Here is a 25,319-nt window from a genome sequence, read left to right as displayed (position 1 = left end):
CAGCCCTTAGCCCAGATGTAAGAGTGAGTCTAAAAAACAAATAGATCTTGCCTCTATGGCTGCCTGTACTAACTGACATCCATGGCTTTCAAAAACAAAGCAGAGGAGAGGGGATATTAAAATACTCCTGGGAAGTTGGCTTAAAATGGAAACAGTGAGTCAACACTGTTGAGAGGTTATTATCTTCTTACCTGGCAAGTTTACACCAACTTGGGAGTTGGCAGAACTTGAAAAGAGCTCAGTTCACCTATTAGAAAAGCTATCAAGCCATGTTTCCATTGCACAATATTTGAAGGAAGGTTTCACCACAAGCATTTGATGCATGAAGCTGCCTTATGCTAATATGCCACACTGCCATACACCAGTCTTTCTCAACCTCAGCACCTTTAAGATGGGTGGACTTCAACTCCCAGAATTCCCCAGCCAGCATTGGGGCCATAATTCCAGGAGTGCTTGTCTGTACAGGGAAATAACTGCTGGCTATGAATTCTGAGCCTGTAGTCCCAACATATCCGCAGAGTATAAGGCTGCATCTGCAAAAACCAGGAGACATCCTTCCAGCATTTGCCATGTTTTTTTCACAGACCCCAGAAATAGAACCCATTATATTTTTCATCTAATAGATCATTTGCTAGGACTGAATTATCATTTTAATGCAATTTCTCCTAGAAAGATTCCAAAATAAATTGGCCAGTTGGCCCTTGAATACATCACCTAAGCAATTGTTAAACTATTCTTACTGTTATCAACTTTCCAGAAAATTAATGTTTTATTCCAGGACATACATCTTGGAATACCAGAGGAAAGTTTTGACTTTCTTCTCTTTGTATAGTTTCTAAAAGTTGCATTTTAGACTTTCCCTCCCAAAATTGTCCTGTAGTAAAATTACTCCTTCTTTCTGCCACCTAAAAAAAGGATAAAAAATTTGGGATGCAACTATGATGTCATTTTAGCATTGATTAATAGTATTTTCAGCTTATGGAAGGAACAATGAGCTTGGTTGCTGTTTTTGTTACATACAAACAAACAATATTGTTTTGTCTGATAAGCTCCGTTTTCAGTGGCAGAGAGTTGCAGGAGGCCATGGCAGCTGAAAATGGAGCTCGGGAGCCTGTTTTCACTGGCAGAGCACTTGGGCCCCCACAGGCGTCCCCGACAGGAGTGACGTCGAGCTGGCCACACCCACCCTGACCATGCCTACTCCAGTCCCCCAAGGCCACCTAAACACAATCCTGATGCGGCCCTCAATGAAATCAAGTTTGACACCCCTGGCCTACATGATGGTAACTACAAGGATGATGACGTGTAGATGGGCCACATTTGGAAAGTTGGCTCCTCCCCGCTTAGGCCAGGCAACTTGAAGGCAATAAAACAGTTAATTGACTTCTTCTCTATACCTCCCTCCACCCATGTTGTTGTACTGCACCAAACAGAATGTCTCTGTTATGCATTCCCCATGACATCACCCTCTCTTTATAACTAGAATCTATTCTGGGGATGCCCACAGCTGCTGCACCCGCCACTATCAAACATTCCAGCTGAAGCATTGGCTGCCACAAACAATCACATAGTACCACAAGGCACAGCCAGGGAAGATCTTTTCACATGCTCACAAATTCCTGTTATTCCATCACTATTCTTTAACTCCAGGCACGTACTCTCATTTCATGGGCCCCAATTTGCTCCTCTTTTACTCACTACCCTCTAGCTCTTACATTATTCCAGAAACATGGGCAACGACAGGTTACCTCTCCTTCCTGAAACTATGAATGATTTCTCTGATATAGTTACAGTTAACCAATGTAAAAAAGACAGCCAAATCTCTATAAACTATCTGCTTCTCCGGGGACAAATATGCAGATGAGGTAAGTTACGATCCAGAACAAGTAATCATATTCATAAATAAGAACATCTTATCTCTGAAGCAAGAGTAGCACGTGAGGTCCCACTGCCTGACAAAGAAGGGGATCTACCTCCTCTTACACATCACAACTTCTACACCCTCTCTCCAACATATAGCATCATCCATGCCTCCCTATGAAGGTTTTCATTATCTTAGACGCGGTTTGAAGCATCCCAGATACAGCATTCCAAAGTTTTATTTATTTTTATTGTGAAGATAAAATTAAAAGAGGATATTTTGTTTGGAATACCTGGCACATTCAAACTCCTTGTCAGGCTAAGCCCAAAAATGACATAGAACAATACAGAGTTCCATTTGCTTACAAACAATACAAAGAACCTTGCTAGATTAAACCCTTACTAATGGATATACCCTGTGAGATTCTAGGGAGTAGCTATTTTGCCTCCTATCCAGCTCCGGGCTATGGCGGTTCTTGTCTCATCCTTTTCCTTCCAGGGAAACTGCTGCTTCACTATAGTCCATCAAAACACACACACACACCTGCCCTCTGTGGGCACCATTTCTCACACTATTTTTGATTCAGTTACTTCCAGAAACTGCTGGGCGCTACCTGGAATTGTAGTCCATAGGAGGTTCCATGTGGTTCAGAGGGGAAACGGAACATTCTAGAGATTGCGGCCTCTGAATGGCTGTTGCCCCTACAGAAGTTTCTGACAAAGGCTTTACTGTAGACTTACACACTGTGGCACAGCACATGTTTTTCATATACAGACAGTCCTTGTTTAACAATGGTAACTGGGACCCACAACTCCACTGCTAAGCAACGCAGTTGTAAAGCATGTCACATAACCGCAGTTGCCACAGTGTCATTATTGTTAAGTGAACTCAGCAAGTTTTCAGTGTCTCACATGATCACCATTTGTGACCGCCTGATGGCGTCCTCACCTACTCTGCTTGTCCAAAGCTGGCAGTGAAGACTGAGAATAGCGATCATGTGACCATGGGATTTTGTGACCATTGTAATTGTGAGCTGGTTGCCAAGCACCCAAACCATAATCACATGATTGTGGGGATGCTGCAATGACAACTACCAAGACCTATAAGTCCCCCTTCACTTAGCATTGTCATCCCTTTGAATGGTTGCTGAATGAGCAGTCATTCAATGAGGACTACTGTAGAATATTCCAGCATTTTTACTCAAAAGGATACAGTAGCAGGTGATGGTTGATGGGTTTTAATGACCAATCATTGTGCAGGGTGCCAAGATGTCTGACTGCCTGGGCAGCGTTTATTCTTTTATATCATTTTTACAAGCAAGGAAGAGTAACCTTTGATACAGCATTTGGATTGGATAATAGATATCACATGGGTGAAACCTCCCAACCAATCCTTAAGAATAGTGGTGATGTTAGTAAAATGAGATCACCTATAAGTCCGGGACTTTCCCACCCAAGATAGAGAATGAAATCATGCAATAGCAAAGAGGCCCCTATAGGTATTAGACGCTGCAGCATGCTGCTAGTGCCATCTACAGGACCTCAATAGCTACTACAGATGGTGAAAGTCCCTTCCTATAAATTTGGAGAACTGCTGCTATGCTACCAAATCAAACTTGATTACATGGAAAAGTGCTCTGATATAAGGCATGTTGCACCTTGATCCTCCCTATGACAACTTATTCAGTGAGTAAGGTCCAAAATATTAGATATTCAAATTGTGCCCCCATGGAAGCAAAGCTCTTTTGTTATCACCGAGTTTTCCTTGCAAAGCACTATTTTAAGGAAGTTCTGGTTTTCTTTATAGCTTCTCTCAATTCTCAGAGATCCAACAGGCCGCAACAATGCCAGGCCTGAAAATTAGCTTGGTCTAGAAATCTTTGCAACATACCACCAGTTATTAGAAAAAGCCAGGAAGCCACACCATACATCTCTTCTGAGTTCTTGTCCAGCCATACAGCATCATTAAAATGGATCAAGTGAAACAAACTCCTTTGGTATTTCTGTCCTTTGCACAGTTGCTATGAGTCTCACGATTGCTTCAAATGGCTAAACACACCGATAGCAAAGTTGACCAAACAGCCATATTTCCTCCCTCCCTTTACCATTATAAAAACTAAGCAGAGAGAAGACCCAGTGGCCAAATTTCTTCAAAAAACTTCTTGGCTCTGGCAAAGCTGAAAAGGCCTACTGTGACCTTCTGTATTTTATCCAGCTGATGGGGGGGGACACTGGCCAACTCTGTACCAAAACAGCATCTTCTGCATGAAATGTTTGCAGAAATGGCCAACCCCCCCACCCCGCCCTCGCCCTGCAGGCTTGGTTTGTGTTTCAGCATTCAACGTAAACAAGGAACAATCCCTTGAAGACAAGAAGGGGTTTTGGAAGGCTCTCTTACCCACGCAGGAAAGTATGCTTCGGGTTCAAAGTATTTCCCAAAATGCTTGTTCCTTTTGAAATTGCCCAGGTCAGCCTGCAATGCAAAGGCTGCTAGGAGGAAATAGGCCTCTTCACGCAGCATGCACTGAGAACGCAGGACTTGTTTCCTCAGATGCCAGTAATAATAGTAGCGTGCAGTTCGGTCACTGGACATAAATGAGAAGATGAAAGAAAGAAGAAGGAAAAAAATGAGCAAAGGTTCAGAATATGGAGCAAACAAGAAAACCAGAGATAAGGAGCACATTGTATCAGAAGAACCTGTATATGCTGGTCTCATTTGGCAGCTTTTAGATGCTTGATGGCAGAGCATTCTGACCCTTATCCCTGGATTAACAAAATATTTAACCCGATTTAAGGCAATCTGATTGAAGTTAATCTGTACACAGATTAACATTATTCTCCCAGATCTTTGATAATGCCTTAAACCTGAGAGCACCTGAGAGTGGGAAGAGGAGTTGGACCAAAATGTCAAGAAGGCCCCTGCAACCATACCATTGAAGTTACCATTCTGACTTTTGTGTCCATCCTTTGGGGTAGACCAGATCAGGAAATGGACACCATAAGAAATAGAAGAACTCTGTTTTATTAAGATAACACAAAGTTTCCCGCACCTGGCAAATTTAAGACATATGGATCTCAATTGTCAGAATTCCCATTTAGCATGTTGAAGTCCAAAGTTGAGAAACACGGATAACAGAAACTTGAAAGTCTGGCAGCGTTTTCCCTTCCCTCCCTCTTATACCAAAGAGAGTAAAGGCAGAACACCCTTGCATTTCTTTCTTAGGCCTTCCTATTTTCCCAGGCGAAGCTTATGTTTTTCTGGAGGTAGCTGCACATTTGTTTTTTCAAGGCCATCTCAGTTCTCCCCTACATGTTGACTTCTTGCTATGAATGCCCCCGCTGATGTGAATTTCTTCTCACTGTTGCTTCATTGCTTTAACATTTATCCTGCTGATGTTTATTTATTTTATTAACTTTCATACTGTTTTATTACTTTATCAGATTTAGGTAAGCCTTGTGAGGGCTTTCATCTTCAATGACAGCCTGCAAATTTTTTAAAACAGGTAAACAGGACAAATTATCTTGATGAAAAATCTCAAAGAGCCCCATTGCTGAAGATTTGGTAATATGCCAGTGCAATTTTTCCCAAGCTATGGCCTCCATATATTTATTGGGATTATATCTTTCCAGATTTCCTGGCAGAAAGTTGAAATAACTTGTGGACAATTCTGAGAGCCACTACTTATTTTTTTGCAATCCTCTAGCATCAAGGATTTGAACAGGACTCTCCGATGAATACACATTCCCCCCACCCTAGTAGCCTGGCTTCCTGAAACTTACCTGATCAAGCGACCATTCTCCACATAATACTGCACTCGGAAGTGAATGATCATTGGGGGACCAAACTGGTCTATACCCTGCAATAAAGAGCAAATATAAATGTTAGTTTCCAGACTGAGCAAAGGGAGGTCCATAAAAAGATCTTTGTTGGATCAGCCCAAAAGTATATCTAGTCCACTTTCTATTCCTACAGGGGTTGCTGAGATGGCCATTTGCAACCACCTCTCGCTTGTGTCCAGCCTTTAAAGGATTGTTGTTGTTGTTACTTGTGAAGTCGTGTCCGATTCATCGCAACCCCATGGCCTTCCTGTCCTCTACCATCTTCTGGAGTCCATTGGAGCTCACACCTACTGCTTCAGTGACTCCACCCAGCCACCTCATTCTCTATCGTCTCCTTCTATTGCCCTCAATCTTTCCCAGCATTCGGCTCTTCTCCAGCGAGTCCTTCCTTCTCATTAGGTGGCCAAAGTATTTGAGTTTCATCTTCAAGATCTGTCCTTCTAAAGAGCAGTCCTCCTCTTAATAACTGGCAGTCAGCTACATCTATGATGATGAGTATCTTTGTCCAGAAAACTGAGATTCTATTTTTTCTAATTATTCTGTCTGTTTTTATAAGGAGCACCAGCTGGAGGCACACTTTGATGGAGAAACAGAGCTGGCTAAGTTGCAATCATCTTTGCCAAGGAGATTGGCAGAAGTGTGCAGGAACACACTGTTTATAACATTTTGTCCATCAATTCACAAGTGGAATGAGACCTTAACCCCAAATTTAGATCATTCTCCACCCCAAGTGATGCCTGAGCTTCATTATTTGCTCTTTTGTCTGGATACAGCAAAGGATACAGTGATTGAGGAGGAGGGGGGAGAAGGCAGGTCAAATCTCACAAGACTCCAATGTTAATTTTATGAGATATTCCCCATATTCCTTTAATTTATCTTGGGACAAGTTCAAACCTTTCCGAGATCTTCTGAAGCGTTTGGCACAACTGACTAGGTTATATAGGTTATGTTCTTCACTGTATCATTTATTTTGGAGTGCATGATGTTACTACATTTTAATGATAACTGGGCTCGAGTCAGTTTTATGACCGAGATGGGAAATCAGGCTGAAAAATAAATAAATTGTGGAATTAGAGAACAGGGAACTTTTGGTTAATATTTCATTTCTTAGAAAATTGCCTATCAACTGGAGATTACTTAGCTTCTACTTATTTAGCATCTTATTTGCTCTGAAAAAAAAGAAATAAAAGTGTCTTTAAAATGGCTTTGAGGCTAAATTAAAGCTGCTGGCTGTTTTACTGTAAGACTAGTGGGCCCAGTGGGGCTCCAATGCAATGCCCAGGAGTAACAATGTGTTTCCACTTTCTTGGAGTCCTTCAGGCTTCAAGCCATAACTATTTTATCATCCTCACTATGTCCAGAAGGGGCAGGACTTACTAAAAGATGTCAAAGATCACAACTTTAAAAATTAGCATAGGCAAATGTATTTGGTTTAATTTAGTCTACTGCTTAAAGTAGTAGTCTAGATCGGGGTAGGGAAACTTGGCTCTTTTATCACTTATGGACTTCAATTCCCAGAATTCCTGAGTGAGCCATAAAAGGTTCCCCATCCCTGGCCTACTGGTTTTTCAGTTGTGGGGGAAAACAATGTTTGACTTGAATGGGACTGTTTAATATACAAATGTAGGACTTATATGTCTACATTTCCTACATATCCTACATTTGTATATTAAACAGTCCCATTCAAGTCAAACATTGATTTCCCTCACAACTGAAAAACCAATAGGCCAGGGATGGCGAACCTTTTATGGCTCACTCAGGAATTCTAGGAATTGAAGTCCATAAGTGACAAAAGAGCCAAGTTTCCCTACTCCTGGTCTAGATCATTTGAAAATTCAAGGTGTATTAAGATATAATAAGCCTCAGGGAGGACATCCTTGGCTGTTTTTTTGTTGCTTTTTGTGCCACCACAATGGTTTTCCTTTTGTGAAGGGGCAATTTTCTCAAATTTAACCTTTGCTCACTGGCCAAAAAGCTTGGGTTCCTCTGAGCTAATTCAAATTGTTTTGAAAACGACTGTGATGGAGCTGAATTTAATGAAGGTAGCTAAGAAAGATGGTCCGAGGATGCTCTTTCCTGTACAAATCCCTTTCTAGTTGCTGCCCATTCTTTTGCTGAATCATTGAAAGTTTTTTTTGGGGGGGAGATCAAAATTTAAATCCTCCTCCTCCTCCTCACCACCACCAGAAGCAGCAGACATGCAGAGATTTTATAGTTTTTGCAATTTTCTCCATTTTCTGATTGCTTCCAAAGACATTGCAGATATATGGACAACCATAGGAACCATAAAACTATAATGCTCCAGGGGTTGATATGATCCCACTAAGGTCATAGATGTTCCCCACTGTAGCTAGGAACATTCGGTATTTAGGACTTTTTGAGTTCATGCAGAAATTGCCTCTAGAAGCTGAACAGCAGCTTGTGTTTCTCTCTCAGATGCTCACTGTAGGAGAACCATCACTATGAAGTAACCCCAATACTGTACTTGTGTATGAGGTAACTGACACTGAGGTCAGACGGCCCTTCTGCTAATGCCTCACACATAACATATGGTGGGGTGAATAAGGCTAGAGTGCATAAACTACTAGCCAGAGCAATGGCAAAGAAAGGCAAGCTTGTGATGTAAGTAGACAGCTGCTCCCTACTTCAGTCCTCCTGATCACAAAGATGAAACCAGAGTGGCACTCCTACCTTACTCGCTTCTTTCTTCCATTCTTTTGGGCAGTACTTGTAGAGCTTCTGGGATAACTCCATATATACATGCTCATTATCTGCCGCAGAAAGGGACAAGAAGATTGTATTTTGTATACAGGCTGAGCAAAGCATTTTCTGACATTCTTTTAAAAACAGTAACAATGATGCACTTATAACTAAGGAAAGCCAAGCTTATAAAGCTGCTTTTGTGGACCAGCTAAAGCAATTCTACTGGGGAAAAAAAAGATAGAAAGAATTTCCTCATAAGCTTTCCTTTAGGAAATTGACATTTAGAAAAACACGGCATTCAATAATTCGTTCTTCTTAGCACAACTTGTCCACTTTTTAAAAATGTTGCAAAAATTGCATATTTGCATAACTAGTGCAAATAATATAGCAATGCTAATGACATTCTTTTGTTTGTTTAAGAAAGTTTGATTCTTTAAGGAGAAACCTGATAGCTCAATGTTTCTATACTTTTATTCTGATACTTCTAGCTATGGTAAAGGTCTAAGTAACAAAGTATTATCTAACTAATTACCTGCCCTTGGGAATTTGATCTTATTTCAAGGACTCTTGTTTTGTTTTTTATATTTTAGAGTCAATTATAGTTTTTGCAAGGCATGGTCATTTTTTAGCTGCAGCTTCAACCCATTGCTTCAGTTTATAAACAAAGTTATTGACCAAATTTGCATATTTGGCTGGCATAGTTTACTTAATTTATTAAATAATGAAGACTAGTCTTGGTTCATGTAATGCGCTGAGGCATTAAACCAAAAGGTTAGATTCTTAGAGTGATTAAGCCCAAATCAAACAAACTATGATACATCTTAATGAGATTAGCCTCCAATACGGGTTTTAAAAAAAACTTTAAAAATCAATATAGACTCCTGGCAACTGCCTGGACTAATCCCTGCAATTTGCTTGGCAAGATTTCAGAAATGGTTTGCCATTGGCTCCTTCCTAGGGCTGAGAGAAAGAGTGACTATCCCAAGGCTATCCTGTTATGTTTGTGCCTCCCTAGACTTCTGGGTTTGTAGCCTGGTGGCTTAATCATTACACCAGTGCCTATGACACTGATCTATTGTTACACTATACTGGGAAATATTACTTTATAATTCTTCATCAATTCAATTTTTCTGCAGCAAACAAATACCGAACAATCTTTGGGCAAAAAGAAGCACAGGTTTAGCAAAGATCAATGATCCAAACATAAAGTTAGTAGAGAATTACAGAAATAATATTGTTCCATTTGGACTTACTTTGTATCACACTGAGCCCAAAGAGATGCCCATCTTTCAGCCGTAGCAGGTCACAAACTTGGACAAGTAACTCATGGCACAGTATTTTAACCTACAGAATGCAAAAGAAAAGAAAAATAGACCTAGCAAGCTATGGCCAAAGCAGACTGAATTATTTATACTACAAATTACATAAAAGCAAGAGTCCCCTAGGCTTTCACGGCTTGCTAACTTTTGCTGGCTCCATCTGACAAAATTCAACTGATTAGAATTCATCTAATCTTTCTTCTTAAAAAAAAAAAAACTAATAACAAATAGGAAACTAGCAAAACCCATCACACTGAGAAGTCCTCAAATCTAATCTTTTGCTATTTTGTATACTTAATTTAAGAATTTGGATTTGGTGAGATTTAATTGCGAGGAGCTAGAGAGAAAGATGGCACCTGCTTCATGTATCAATTTAGTGCCAATTTTGATAAAAGAAGGTAAATAAAATACGCCAACCCACTGTGACATTATCTCATTTCCAGCAGCTCTCTCTTGAACCTGCAAGAATCTTGTCAGGAAGGCACTAAGCCAAGCTTAGTGACAAGAAGCAACAAAAGAGCAGTGTAAGCATCTCTTTAAAACAAGCAAACAAAAAGATATAGAAAAGAGGATGGAGAATGGTCCAATTAGATTAAAAAAAAACATAGGATAAAGCTCTCTAATTCCTAAAAAGTCACTGAACTGAAGAATCATTTGGCCAGGAAATGTAGACGTTTTTATAAAGCAAAAATGGAGAATACATTTTGCTTAGGATGGAATTTCTTGGTTTGTGGTGTTCTCGGAGTTTGGTTGTCTTCTGGCAGATATTTTATTCTCAGGCTAGGTAATGTTACGTGGTCTGGGAATGAAGCATCTGCCAGAAGAAAACTCAGTTCGGAGAACACCAAGAACGCAACATTTTATGCAACACCAAATAATTAAGATATTAAACTCAAAGCCTCCTATTCCCAAAAACAAACCTATTCTTCCTGCTGAGCTGAGATAAACAACTTCTGGAAGAGAAATAGAGATACTGTAAGATAACAGCTGCTTTCTATTTCTTTTAGTTGACAGAATGTTTTAAGGATAGTGATGAGACCATGAAGAGTTAGAAAAGTACTCTTATTTTCAAAAGGCAATTTGTAGAAGTCAGCAATGGCAGGAGCATTTGTAGAAGATGAGTTTCAGCCATCCTACGACGTTTGCACTGGCTGAACAATTTGGGTAATGGATAGATTTGTCATTTGCCTTCTCAGAAGTAAATCAGGTTTTTTAAAATCATCAGATAAAGCAATGTTGGATGCCTTGGGGGCAGGAGAAAAAAAAAGGTGAGTTTAACTCACCCTTTTCCTCCCCACAAATTTACCAAAACAAAACTGCACATTAACTCCATTTACGGTTCTTCCCAAAAATAAATGATACATTTTATTTCTCAAATAGAAACCAGGGGATTGGTATTAAAACAACAACAAAGATGGGAATAAAAGAAAGATGGAAGTATGGCTTAAAAGCAAGACTTAGTATTGTTGCAGTTTCCCAAAAATACAGGTAGTCTTCAACTTACAACAGTTTGTTTAGTGATTGTTCAAAGTTACAACAACATTGAAAAAAGTGACTTATGACCATTTTTCACATGATTGTTGTGACATCCTCCTGGTCACATGATCAAAATTCAGACGGTTGGCAATTGACTCATATTTATGGCGGCTGCAGTGACCTGGGTCATGTGATCACCTTTTGCCACTTTTTGACAAACAAAGTCAATGGAGAAGCAGGATTCACTTAACAACTGTGTTACAAACTTAACAACTACAGTGATTCATTTAATAACCGTGGCAAGAAAGGTGATAAGATGGAGCAAAAGTCACTTAACTTTTGCCTTGCCGGGAGGGTGGGGCTGACGCCACGGTGAGACGACGGCGATTCGGGGGCTCCTGAAAAGCGGTCAAAATCCTGCAGCTGGACGGTCCATTTGGACCTAAACCGTCCCGAAGAGATGGTGAACAAGGGGAGCACATTCTGCTGATCCCAGGGACATCACAAAGTCCCCGGTTGATCCACAGCAAAAGCTCCCTAAACCGTCTGCAGCGGAAAGTGGCCATTGAAAGCTGCTGAAAGGCTGGGACAGCTTCGGAACAGAAGAAGAAACGAAAGGAAAGTGTATCGGATCTGGGTTTTTTAATTTTTTCCCCACTAAGAATAAAAGAGCACCCCAAGGGGAAAAAGAATTTTAAAAAGAAAAGAAGACAGAAGAGAGAGATTAGAGGCAAGGGGAGCGTGTTTTAAACAACTGCCTTGCCTAGCAAAAGAACTTTTGAGCTCAGTTGTGGTTGTAAGTCAAGGACTTTCTATACAACATTTAGTCCTCCACAACTGTGTGTCTTTATATGGGCTTGAGTTGTGTCTTTGAAAACATCTATCTGCCAAAGAGAGCTTGATGGAAATGTTCTGAGACTCGAGGGAAGCATGCTGGATGTGAATGCTTGAGGAATCAAAGTAGCATTAAAGTATAAGCGCAAAACTGATCAAATTATGAGCATCTCCCAAAACTCTCAAAGATTGGCTTTCAGGTGGTCCTTGCCTTACAAACATTTGTTTAAGGACCATTCAAACTTACAGTGAGGCTGAAAACAGTGACTTACAACCAGTCTCACACTTACGATAGCTGCAGCATCCCCATGGCCATATGATCAACATTTCAGTGCTTGGAAACTGGCATGTATTTAGGATGGTTGCAGCATCCCAGGGTTTTTGCAACCTTCCCAGCCAGCTTCCAACAAGCAATGGGGAAAACTGGATTTATTTAAAAACTGCATGATTCACTTAACAACTGCAGTGGTTTGCTTAACAACCATCATGAAAACATTATAAAATTGGGTAAGAATCACTTAGCTTAGCAATGGAAATTGTGCTATGGGTCCCAATTGTGCTTGTTAATCAAGAAGTACTTGCATTAAGATTGGGAAAAAAACCACCAATGCAATTTTCTGCTCTTACATAGGTTGTGTGTTTAAAGAACAACAGATATTCAAACACTGATATTGGTGACAGCTCACTCACGTTGATAATGATGTTGAGGGAATCGTCATTGGGGAGGAAAATACAGACACTTCGTCGGTCCTGCATGATTCTGTTATTGTGGAAGTTCAGTTTGTTCATTGTGTTCCAGGCTCTCTCTGTAAATTGATGAGTGAGCCACTCTGAGACTGCGTGGGAGACTCAAGGGCACAGCTGTCAATAGAGTGTTTGTCACCCACGGCACAGCAGGTAAGGCAACCCGGCATTTCTCCCCATAGGCACCATGGCTGGAAAGGAAGAGAAACAGAGAAGAAGTTAGGACCCTGCATAGCATGAGGAAGGGTCAGGAAGATTTTGCCCACTTTGCCAAACTAAATGATGCAATGATCAAGCTAAGCTCTTCTCCCTTGTGTATGATGCAGCCCCATTCACTTTCCATCATTGTCCCCAAACTATTGTTGCAATTCCCCCACCCCCCCATAACTAGACACAAGGACAGTCGCCCCCATGCCATCACTCCGCTAAACAACTAATTCCCACAACACTGTCAAATTATTTAGTAAAGCTGTACCATCATTATTCTCATCTTGCCTATTCCCTATCACCTTATCTTCTTATGACTATAGCCTTATATAGCCATAAGGTAGTCATAGTCATAACCTTATGACTATAACCGTTGCTTGTATCTTATGATTTATATTGTTTACTTAGTATCCTAGTATAATTTATGCTGATTGCTTATTTAGTATCCATGATTATCACTGTGTTGTTTTATGAAGAATGTATTTTTACAATGACTATGATAATGATCTATCACCATTGTTATATGTACATGGAGAACTTGTGCACCGGAGACAAATTCCTTGTGTGTCTAATCACACTTGGCTAATACTCTACTCTACTCTACTCTACTCTACTCTACCCTACCCTACCCTACCCTACCCTACCCTTCATTAAATGGGTCCACAGGGATGGTTACCCTTGCTCTAGGTTAATATTAGGGGACCATGGTCCTTTAACCTATGCTGGCGCAGGAATTCTGGGAGTTGAAGTCCACAAGTCATAAAGGGCCATAGCTCTCCACCTCTGCTCCAGGTGAATCAAATACATGAGCCAAGTCTAAGCCTGCAATCCCTGAAGATACATGAGGTTTTTTTTAAATGATCCTATTTATTTTTGGACAGGTTTACTGACCTTGATTTATGTTAGAGATGGCAACCTCTCTGTTTTCCTTTCTGACTATTCCCTAAATCTTGGATAGAGATTATAGCAAAAGCATTTAGACTTATATACCGTTTCACGGTGCTTTACAGCCCCCTCTAAGTAGTTTACAGAGTCAGCATTTTGCCCCCGACAATCTGAGTCCTCATTTTACTGACCTTGGAAGGAGGAAGGCTGAGTCAACCTTAAGCCAGTAAGAACCAAACTGCTGAACTGCTGGCAATCAGCAGAACCTGCAGTACTGCATGCTAACCACTGCGCCATCGCGACTCTTACGTGTTTGTGTATACATTATATCTATATCTATATATCTATATCTAATCTATATCTATCTATGCTGCATATACACTACACTTCTGTCAAAATAATGTTACCTATGTCTAATGAACTAGACTGATCCACAAAAGTCATGTAAATTCATGCTGATTTTAGTCTTTGTCATAACATCCTTCACTGTTTCTGTTATAATATATTAATATGACAACCTTCCTTAGTACTATAAAATTGTTGGAAAGGGGATGAAAGACCTTGCCATATTTGTTAAGTGAACTACTGCAGTTGTATACAGGTAATCCTTGATTTTTTTTAAAAAAATATTTATACTTTTTTCGTGGTAGTCCTTGATTTATAACAATTCATTCAGAGACAGTTCTAAGTTACAATGGCACTGAGAAAAGTGGCTTATGTCTGTTTTTCACATTTATGACTGCCAGGCGTATGAATTTTGATCAGCTAACTCATATTTATGGCGGTTGCAGTGTCCCGGGATTATGTGATCACCTTTTGCCACATTCTGACAAGCAAAGTCAATAGGGAAGCCAGATTCACTTAACAACCATATTACTAACTACACGTAATCCTTGACTAACAACCACAATTGAGCGCAAAATTTCTTTTGTTAAGTGAGATATTTGTTAAGTGAGTTTTTCCCATTTTACAACCTTTGTCACAGTTGTTAAGTGAATCACTGTAATTGATAAGTTAGTAACCTGGTTGTTAAATGAATCTTCCCCATTGACCTTGCTGGTCAAAAGGTCACAAAAGATTATCACATGGCCTTGAGACACTGCAACCGTCATAAATATAAGTCAGTTGCCAAGCAGCTGAATTTTGTTCACATGATCATGGGGATACTGCAAAGGTTGTAACTGTGAAAAATGGTCATAAATCACTTTTCTCAGTGCCATTGTAACTTAGAACTCTCACTAAATGAAGTTTATCCATCCGTTCAAAATTACAACAGCGCTGAAAAAAAGTGATTTATGCTCATTTTTCACACTTACGACCACTGCAGCATCCCCATGAGCACATCAGGTCATTAAATGAACTGTTAGAAGGTGAAGACAAAATGTACATGGATGGTTCCAAGGACAAGAGGAACCACGAGAATGGAATTTCTGTGCAGTGTTGCCCTTGGGTTTTGCAGTAGCTGGACATGAATTCAATCTGCTAAGGTAGGGGTGTCAAACTCGATTTCATTGAGGGCTGCATTGGGGTTGTGTTTGACCTCAAGGGCCAGACTGGGCATAGCCAACTCAATGTCTCTTGTGTCGAGGGTGCCTGTGGAGGCCCGAGCACTCTGCCAGCGAAAATGGACTCCCAAGCTCCATTCCCATCTGAAATGGCCTTTTGCAGATGCATGTGGCCCTCCTGAGCTCTGTTGGTGCTGGCAGAGGATTGCAAGAGGCCATTGCAGTTGGAAATGCAGCTCGGGAGCCCATTTTTACTGGCAGAGGCACCGCAGGCCACTCTTTCGCTGTTTCCAGAGAAGCCCTGTGGGCCAGATTTAAGCACCCTGTGGGCTGGATCCAGCCCCTGGGCTTTGAGTCTAACACCACTGTGTTAAGAGGCCTTCCCTCTGCTCTCTTGCCTCTAGAGGCCTGACAAAGAACGAACAAAATTTCAAGAGGTACTGACAGGATTGTTCAGTTGTCCTTGTAGTGAATTGTCAAAAACAACTTTCCCAGCTTTATTTTTCTCAGCACTTCCTCTCAAAGGTTTATTAAACTTCAATTGCCTAATTTCTTGCTAGCATGGCAGTTTGGCTATACTGGTGATGGAGAGGAAGGTGGGGATGGGTGCTAAAGCCCTAACAAATCTAGGTTGGGGAATAAGATCAAAACTGAGGTAAATCCTAGATTATTTGCTCATTCAGAGCAGATTAGAACAAGTCTGCTCCAAACCAGTTGCTTTGATATTTCTGTAATTCCCTTACTAATATTAAGGGCAACACTTCAGTTGTCAACATCATTTCTCCCCTTTCTTTGAAAATTATTTTCTGGAAGAAATTTAAAGCCAAGATTATTATGAGCCTTTTGAATTTGGATATGTAAAGAGCTTAGTCAGCCAGCTACTTGCTACCAAAACTAAGTATGATAAGCGTTAAACTACTGAGTTCATCTGAAATAATAGAAAGCTCACAATTATGTGGGTAGACAGCTTTTGTGACTCTGAAGTCTTCCTTTTCTACCGTGGTACTCTGGTTGGCAGAGGAGTGATAATGTAAGATTTAGGCCCAACAGATCCATGGAGCACCAGCTTGGAGAAAATGGTTAGGGCCTTCAGAAGAAATCACTGCCCAGAAAATGGGAAGACACTTTCCCTTTGCACTCACCAGACTTCACAACATGAATTTTAGAATTGTCACAACACTGCAAGGCATCCCAACATATAAGCTATCCTGAATTATGCATGTATGGGTTCTTGACTTTTAGTTAGAGATATGCTACAGATGACAGATTTCTAAACTCACCGTTTTTATGCTGAGCCTTGTGCAACAGATTAATCTGCAATATCATTTAATCTACAATCTTATATCTTAATACATTTGATTTCTTAAAAATGGAGGTTCAGACACTACACGCAATCCAAAAATGCATGAAGAGGATGGCAGAACCGTAAGGATCCTGACCTTAAAATTCCTAATAGCTGGATCTGAAAGGGAGAATGACCCAGGATCAGTAAATTCCGACATGAGAACCAACTCCAAGAGAAGACGATATTTGTAATATATCTCCAAAACGCCCCAAGGTTCATTTATACCATGAGCCAAAAAAACCTATCCTGCCACTAGTGTTTAGGTCTAAAGGTTCAGGTCCTTAAAGACCAAAGACTTCCAGACAAGGTATTGCTGCATCGCCAGTTGCTTTGTAACTTGTGAATCAGCATTGAAGCATCCCTCTTGCTGAAACCTTGTTGTTTTCTTACATTGTTTCAGATCTTTTTGTTGCAATAGAGATTGCTATCTGGATTGTTAAAACAACCAAGTATCTCATAGCATTTTAAGACGAAGACGTGTCATAGCACTTGAGCTTTCATGGATTTTAGTCCATTTCATTTAATATGTATTCTGATTACTTGCTAACTCTAAATGTTGCACTATTCTTTGATTCCGATTTAATGCAAAGACAGATCAGAGTTACTAGCGACATTGATCACATGATAGTATCTTGCCATCTGCTATAGTCTGTCCCCTTGGCACTTGATGGCCTTGACTCTTCCTGACCCACACATTAGGCCTGCACTAGAAAGGGCTCTGTATGCTACAGGTAACAGCATCTAGATCAAGAGTGGGCAATTAATTTCCCTAAGCAACCACATGAAAAAGTGGGACTGTGTGGTAGCTCTAACAGGGCTATGAAGGTACAGAGGTGTGCACTCATAGAAGTACAGTAAATTGGAAAAAAAAGTCACCTTCAAAATAAAAGCAATATAGCTGTAATACATGCATGGTGGATGCTTACTTACATTTGATTTGATTTCTGATTGACCTCACATGGGCCAGACAGGGACAGTGAAAGGGCTGTGTGTGGTCTGGGGACCATATAATGCCCAGGTCTCATCTAGATCTTTGTTCATTCAGATTCCTCACTGCAACAGAGAAGATTCCATCTACAAAACTTCTGTTGCATGTCAACTATATATTCTGTGGCACTCAGCATTTTGCCATTGGGGAAGCCTAATGCTGAATCCCTATCATACGTTTATTGCACATAGGAGAGGGACATCTGAACTTCCTCTGCTGATATGGGCCTACTGAACTATTTTGTAAAGCCCCAATAACAGAAGTATTTTGAACTATGAATTAAACAGCACAGTGAGAAAAGATTGCTCTGATGGAAACATTACCTGGACAAGAGGTGAAACATTTTTAAAGACCAGAACAATGAGGTAAGGGGATCAGGCAGATGCCTCCCTAATTAATTGGAGAATAAAAAAGGGGATGAGGTATAGCATAATCAGATTAGCAAGATTTTTATTATAGCCATTCTCAATATAAGTTTCCATCTTCTTGTGGAGTTATTTTCCTGGTTTTATCTATCTAATAAGGCTGACAGCTAAAAGGCAATATAAGCCAAATCAGTTGGCTGGCCCAATTAGGGATTTGAAACCTTAATAGTACAGCAGTATTACTAAGTATACATAAACCAACCTTCTTCCTCTAATTTAGCACCTCCAGGCTGCATGTTGACTGTTCGGTTTCAAGCATTGCTGATGGTATAATTGGTGTGTAAGATCTTGCTAGAATAAGATGGGGTGAGCTTATTTGTGATGACACAGTAGGGGCTCCTACAAATACCATAACAAGCAGGAAAAGGTATGATTTAGGCACTGGGTAGGCTGTTTTAAGAAAAGGGGATCCATAGCTTGGTGCAGGTCCCTTCTTTTTAAGCCAGGTGCTCCTGTTTTGAGCCCAGGTGGCAAGATCAGCATCTCCAGTCGCGGTTGGTAAATGCAAGATCAGTGTGCAATAAGACTCCATCCATGATACAGTGAAGATAGAATAAGCTGGCTTGTCTATGTATTATTAAGACTTGGATGGGTGGCACTGAAGATACAGCTCAGTTGGAAATCTTCCCACCAGGGTTTCTAGTTCTGCAGCCACAATACCAAGGTTAGAAAGATGAGCAGTGGTGATCATCTGGGAGACTTTCATTGAGATAAAGCATGTTGTTCCAGATGTGGTAAGCTGTAAGAGCATCTGTGTACAATTGGATCATGCCATCAAGTGAAGTTATGTCATAAGCTCTTTTAATTTATACCCAATTTGGTGTGCTGAAGATACAATAGAGCTAACAACAACACAGGTCTATAGACAACAAATATAGTCCACATACTATTATTATTCACTCTTCTCCATCTCCCCCACTGCTACTGTTACTTCATCAACTACTCCTTGTGATTACTGATAAGAGAAAAGTGTCCCTTTCTTACTGCTTACACCTTCTCCTCCCTTCCCCACTCCCTCAGCTGTTTTGCAGCAAAACTTTTATGTTAACCTTGCCATGCAGCCCTTGGAAAGGTCAGAAAACAGCACAGGTGCTAGCAATTTTCTAGGCAGCCTACTCTCTCACAGGCTGCTTCTGGTGTATCAACTACTTACTCCCTAATACCAACCCTTCACGAGGTTCAATCTAGACCTTGTCCTTGGGCTGGTATTACTATTCCCAATAATTTTAGTCTTGCCCTGAGAAAGGGATCTGGTGCAGCTTGTGAGTTCAATGCCTCCAGGGTGACCATAGGCTTGTTATAAATAATTGCAGCCCCTATATATGTGAGAGGACATACACTAGGCCTGATCTTTGTTCAGAGCAGATGAGACATGGTTTGGAAACTGAAGGTTTTAACATCTGTCCATGTTTGTCGTCAGCTCACTTCCTCATTTAACTGCACATCATGGATGTCAATAAAGTTGGTAGACTTATTCAGATGGTTTGCCCCAATTTATTTATTTTTCTATCAATTTTTTTCATTCCTAAGTGACTCTTACTGAATGGATCCAGAGGTTTTTAGAAAGCTCCCTGACAATAGGATGGGCAGTTCTGTTACCGTGTCTCAGCAATGGAATAGAGACAGCCAGAGTATGGAGGAGAGGATTCCAACCTGGCCTCTGCCTGGGTGAGAAGCACATTCCTAACTTGGCTGAAGAAATGATTATATTTATTCATTATATACTTGATTTTATAAATAATACCTAAATGATGAACATCGTAACGGAAATTAATGACTGGAATGTATTTCACTAATTGTTTCTGGGGCACCCTCAATCTGAGTGGGTAAAATAACATTTTAAAAAATGGGTGTGTTTTGCTTGACACAATCCATGCAGTTATACAAGAGCAGCTCTGTTGGATCAGATCCCATTCATCACCTTCTAATATGGCATCCCTCCTGCCAGCAAAAGCCAGTTCCCTCCCTACAGCATCTTCAGAGCCTCCCACAGCCATTGCTGAAGCAATAGAAAGCTTCTCCTCATTGCTGTTATTTTGGTCCAATGATGGCTTGATGGTGGCTTAGTTGACTCTAAACGTCAGTCATGGAGGGAAGATTTCCAGGCCTACCAAAGAGTGTGACAAAAATTAAATCTGCAGTCATATGAGTTGGCTTTAAAGCAGAAGAAGCAGATTTTCAGGATGCTATTTCCTGTTATTCAATATTTAACAGACATGGGTGGAAATGCAAGAAACACACATACTACCACACTAGAATTTGGCTACTCTATCCCTTTCTATTTCAAATAGATGACTGACATTTGCATCTGAGAATCTCAACTGGTTCTTTTAATTTTGTGCTGTGTCCCAGATAAAAACATTACAGTTAATCTTGTGATAAAAATCTGCCATTAAGCAATGGGAGAAGAAAGATCTTAATTCATAGGGAAATATTGAGAAGTGCACTGGCTCATATAGTTAGAATGCTGGGTTGACAATCAGCAAGTCCGCATTCGAGACCAGTGCTATTGAGTGATGGGGCGAGCTCCCTTCATTTGCTCCTGCTATGCCGACCCAGAAATTCAAAAGCGGATGACCGCAAGTAGATAGATGGTTAGCACTTCAGTGGGCAACTTAACAGGGACATGATATGAGCCCCCAACCAGTAATCCCCTGGGCAACAATGATGTCACTGGCTAATTCTTCAACCTAGAAGTGCGCTGGTGTTTCTGACATGACAGCAAGCGATCGAGGGGGAAAATCATCCACCACCAAAATTAAAAAGAAAATGTAAAGCCCTCCTATATTTTCACACAGGCAGCAAAGCAGTAATTGAACTGTTTTGTATGAAGGAGATACCAGGCTAAAAGAAGACAAAGAGTTTAAGCCTTCTGGTCTACAACACTTAGCCAACATTTCAGTACTTTACTCATATAACATTTATAAATTATATCATGTCCCTTCTGCAAAGTATCTGCCACATATGCCTTTTTATTCTATGCAATCGGTTAAATGTTCTGTTACCATCACCTGAGATCACCTCTATTGCAACTAAGGTACCAAAAGTCCTGATTAAAATTCTAAGGTATCAGAAGAAAGATGATTGCTGAACAGAGCCATTATCTTTTTTATAGTGATTCTCTGGCTGTGTAACTTTTTCCTGGAATTAGGCTTATTGGATCTTCCATTTTCACCCCCACCCCCCATATATCAGGAGAATTTTAATTAAATTAGCCTAAACCTTACAAAATAGCTGAATCTCCTATGTCCTCAAGTCAGGCTTAGTGAGATAGTGGCCATTTCTACTCTTTATTCCCATTTTAAAGTTTCTTGGATTTGAAACTTAAATAATGGATTGGGTTTTTAAAAATTTTTTGGAGGGTATTTATCACATCAAAGGAAACTGTGCAATGGTGTTTACTCCCTTAGTTGATTTGTAATATTTAATTCATTTCCTGGCTAGCTAACCAGGGGGTTGGACTGGGGATGACTTCATTATTAATATTAATAATAGCACTCATTATTGTTATTAAACCATTGATATGGTAACATCATTATTCACAAAACACCAAACGCAAACTGGTGAAATTGCATCCTGCAACCAGCTAGGCTGACTTTTTTCCCACTTAAAAAAAAATTAAAGAGTATCTATGAGGCTAATGTGAGGCCTAGATGATTTGTTGCAAGTAAAGATGTTTGGGAAGGCTTACAGTTTTATTTGAAACATTTTTCAGCTTCCCTCTTTTTTAATTAAAATATTTTAAAAATTGGTTTCCAGTCAATGTTATCTCTTCCTTAAGTAGAATTGTACTTAAACATACCTGTAATTTTCAAACACTCTGAAGTAAAAAAAAACAAAAACCCACACTCCTGTTGGCATAGCAAGCTAAGGAGAACATGGTATTTAAACTAGGTAATAGTAATCTTTTTAAAAACCTCTTTTCTCTTTGGTAGTCAGACTACCTGCTGTATTTATGCACATTCTTCCTTTCCCTACTGAGTAAATTATAATGTCCCTGCCTTTTGCCTATGGATAAAACACCATGTCTGACATTGGTGATTTAATCGCAACTCCAGCTACTCAAGGAAATAATTAAAGAGGAAACTACATCCCTACCAAAGCTGGCAGTATAAACTACTATATATAAACCCTGCACTGTTTTGCATTAGTGATGAAATGTCTGAAAGGAAACCACAAAGCTCAGAAAGCACAAAGATCTCCATAATTCAACTCTGAGTTACAGATATTCTCTTCTACTGAAAATAATTAAAGCCAATATAGCTACCTTAATACATTTAAAAAAATCAATAGGAAGGCTAAACTGTAGTTCAATAAGATATTTGATATTTAGTCAGCCTAATAAACTGATGTCAGAAAGGATATAGTTTTGAGAACTCTTCTTAGGCAAGTTGGTAAGAAGGAAAGAGGAGGGAAGGTAATCCTTTTGACCGATTTTTACAGCCATCTCTGTATCAGGCCAGATTGTCTGATGGAATGAGGAGGAGCAAGGATTTACAAACTGAGCTTTAATAGTCAGTTGCACAAAAGGTGAACTTTGGGGAAAGGCTTTGTGGCCTGGAGAAGATGAACTTTGACATTTTGAGTAGGACTGATTGGTCTTGACCACCTCCCCCACAACCCATTTTGCTTCTAGAAAAGTAACTTCTGTTCCTGAAAATAAACTATTTTCTCAAGCAAATCAGCCCTCTGTTCTGCTATTCAGGGCTGGGAAGCTGCCTGCATAGCCCTACAGACAAGTATCAAGTGGCATTAAGGCACTAGAGGACAAGTCCTTTACTCATGGGTAAAACGTATGGGCTCTTAACCTGGTTATAAGAAAAGCTGCAATTTTTGTAAAAAAGTAGCAATCCCCAAAAGGATCTTTTAATCATATCAAATTATGTTGATGCAAAGAATAGTTCATAGCAGTCCACCTGCAACGAATCACTGCCAGAGCACACCTGAACTGGACCCAAGGCATGTTTTCCGCTATGGACCTTAAAAAATGCACATCTCACATCTCTCTTGCTGTCCTTTGAAGCTGGAGTGTGTGTTTCTGAGTTAAGAAGAGTCTCTTTTCCTCTGTGATGATCTTGACTCCTAAGAGTCCAGGAACTGTCACTCACTACTTTCTAAATCAGAGGTCTCCAAACCTGGCAACTTTAAGATTTGTGGACTTCAACTCCCAGATTCTCCAGTCAGCATAGCTGGCTGGAGAATTTTGGGAATTGAAGTCCATAAGTCTTAAAGTTACCAAGTTTGGAGACCCCTGTTCTAAATAGAAGGTTCTCTGATAAGAGATTGTCCTGCTAAGGATAAATGTGGCACTCCAGGTTCTAACATGGGTACTGTGACAGTTTGAAAGCGAGAACTTGTTTCTGTATGCAAATCAATGGGAAGGCCTGGTTGAGTAGTACAGGAGTCCTTGACTTACAACAGTTTGTTTAGTGACCGTTCAAAGTTACAACAGGACTGAAAAAATGGACTCATGTCCGGTTTTTCACTTATGACCGTTGTAGCTTTCCCATGGTCATGTGATCGAAATTCAGACGCTTGGCAATTGACTCATATTTACGACGGCTGCGGTGTCCCAGGGTCATGTGATCACTTTTGAGACCTTCTGACAAGCAAAGTCAACGGAGAAGCCAGATTTACTTTAACAACTGTATTACTAACTTAACTGCAGCGATTCACTTAATTGTGCTAAGCAAGTTCATAAAATGGGGAAATCGCAACAACTGTCTTACTTATCAACAGAAATTTTGGCATCAAACTGCAGTTGTAAGTCAAGGATTACCTGTATGCATAGGGTGTCACATCCACTGAAGCTAAGAACCCATCTGGTATGACAGCTTCTACTCCCCTCTATTCCTAAAGCTTCAATTTGAAGCTTTGAGCTTGATGTACTGAGATTTGCAATGTTTCTCCAAGTGCCAGTTTTCTTTGACACAGTTAAGAGAAAGGAAGACATTACAGAGAAAAGATTCCTGTGCAAGTAGATGCTCTATCCCACCAATATCCAGCAAGTGTCTACTGATTCCTTAATTGTGAGGTGAGCTATTTCTGCATTCTTAATCTAAAGCCGGGGTCTTCAAACTTGACAGCTTTAAGACTTGTGGACTTCAATTGTCAGAATTCTTCCTCCAGTCATGTTAGCTCAGGAATTCTTGGAGTGGAAGTCCACAAGTCTTAAAGTTGCCAAGTTTGAAGACCTTTGATCTAAACATCCCGTCCTCTTTTCTGAAGCACTGCTTCAGAATAAAAAATCTCTGCATTTTGCCATTGTTTACTGTTTGAAATCATTGTTTGTACAAAATCATCAGTTTATGCAAGTAAGATCAGTGTTTCTTGTTTGAAATCACCAGCTTCCACAAATCCCTCACTTGAATGCTACTTGTGTTGTTTGTTCAACCTGTCATCACCCTTTATTCTTGTTTCATAGATATTTCAAGTTAAGTTTTCTTCCTTGTCAGTTGTGGCACAACTGTATACCAAAAAAATATCCAAGAAAATCTGGACATAGGACTCTTAGTTTTATATGCTTAATAAAATAGGTTAAGTGAAGAAATGTACAGTAATCCATGATTATGATTGCAACAGATGCAAACTTGGTACTTTGCAAATTATATTTGTGTTTCATGGTTCATGTTTAGTTTAGCTAGTTTTTCAGTCTTTAAGGCCTGAAACTGGCTATTAACGAGAGTGGGATATTCATTTCAGGGTTTTTACCCCCCACTTGGAGGGCTTAAGGCCAAAGGTTTGCACATTTTTGCTATCCTGCTACTCCATAGTCAGTGAGAATCAATGAAAATCAATGAATAATCTGGAAATGCTTTCATAGCTGCAAAATGAAGATTGCAGCAACATTCAAACCATGGGCATTGGTTCCTCCTTTATGATGATTGGTTGTGTTTGATCTATAGTATGTTTTCAGTAATTATTTTCAGTAGAATGTCTCTTTTTGAGGGAAAGAGAGAGGGGGGAGAGAGAGAGGAGGAGGAGGAGGGAGAGAGAGGGAGAGAAAGTGCTAGTGCAAACACTGTAGCTACGACAGAGTTGATTACTACCAAATTTCTGGATGAAATCTTCCTTTTCATCCCTTTTCAGTCTCATTCAAACATTAGCTCCAAATTTTCTACTGGTCTCATTTTTGGTGTGTACACATGCAAACACACAAGCAGGGAAAAGTTGGCTCCCACAGATACT

At 40.1% G+C, this 25,319-nt stretch overlaps 1 protein-coding gene across 3 annotated transcripts in view; it reads right to left on the bottom strand.

Moving 5' to 3' along the window:
• FRMD6 (FERM domain containing 6) overlaps window positions 1-25,319 on the bottom strand; it is a 117,828-nt gene that overhangs the window by 11,045 nt on the left and 81,464 nt on the right. For all 3 annotated transcript variants that reach the window (XM_087922435.1, XM_026698725.2, XM_026698726.2), the window contains 5 exons: window positions 12,723-12,967; window positions 9,657-9,747; window positions 8,392-8,471; window positions 5,641-5,717; window positions 4,259-4,445 (listed from right to left, as the gene is read on the bottom strand). In XM_087922435.1, the coding sequence (XP_087778561.1) occupies window positions 4,259-4,445; window positions 5,641-5,717; window positions 8,392-8,471; window positions 9,657-9,747; window positions 12,723-12,821 (534 nt within the window). In that variant the 5' untranslated portion in view covers window positions 12,822-12,967. The remainder of the gene's footprint in view (window positions 1-4,258; window positions 4,446-5,640; window positions 5,718-8,391; window positions 8,472-9,656; window positions 9,748-12,722; window positions 12,968-25,319) is intronic.

Source organism: Pseudonaja textilis, chromosome 1 (assembly GCF_049901715.1).
Source record: "Pseudonaja textilis isolate UNSWEBS1 chromosome 1, rPseTex1.2, whole genome shotgun sequence".
Classification (NCBI taxonomy): domain Eukaryota; kingdom Metazoa; phylum Chordata; class Lepidosauria; order Squamata; family Elapidae; genus Pseudonaja; species Pseudonaja textilis.
Note: the sequence above shows the minus strand (reverse complement) of the source record. Positions and strands in the feature narration are given on the sequence as shown.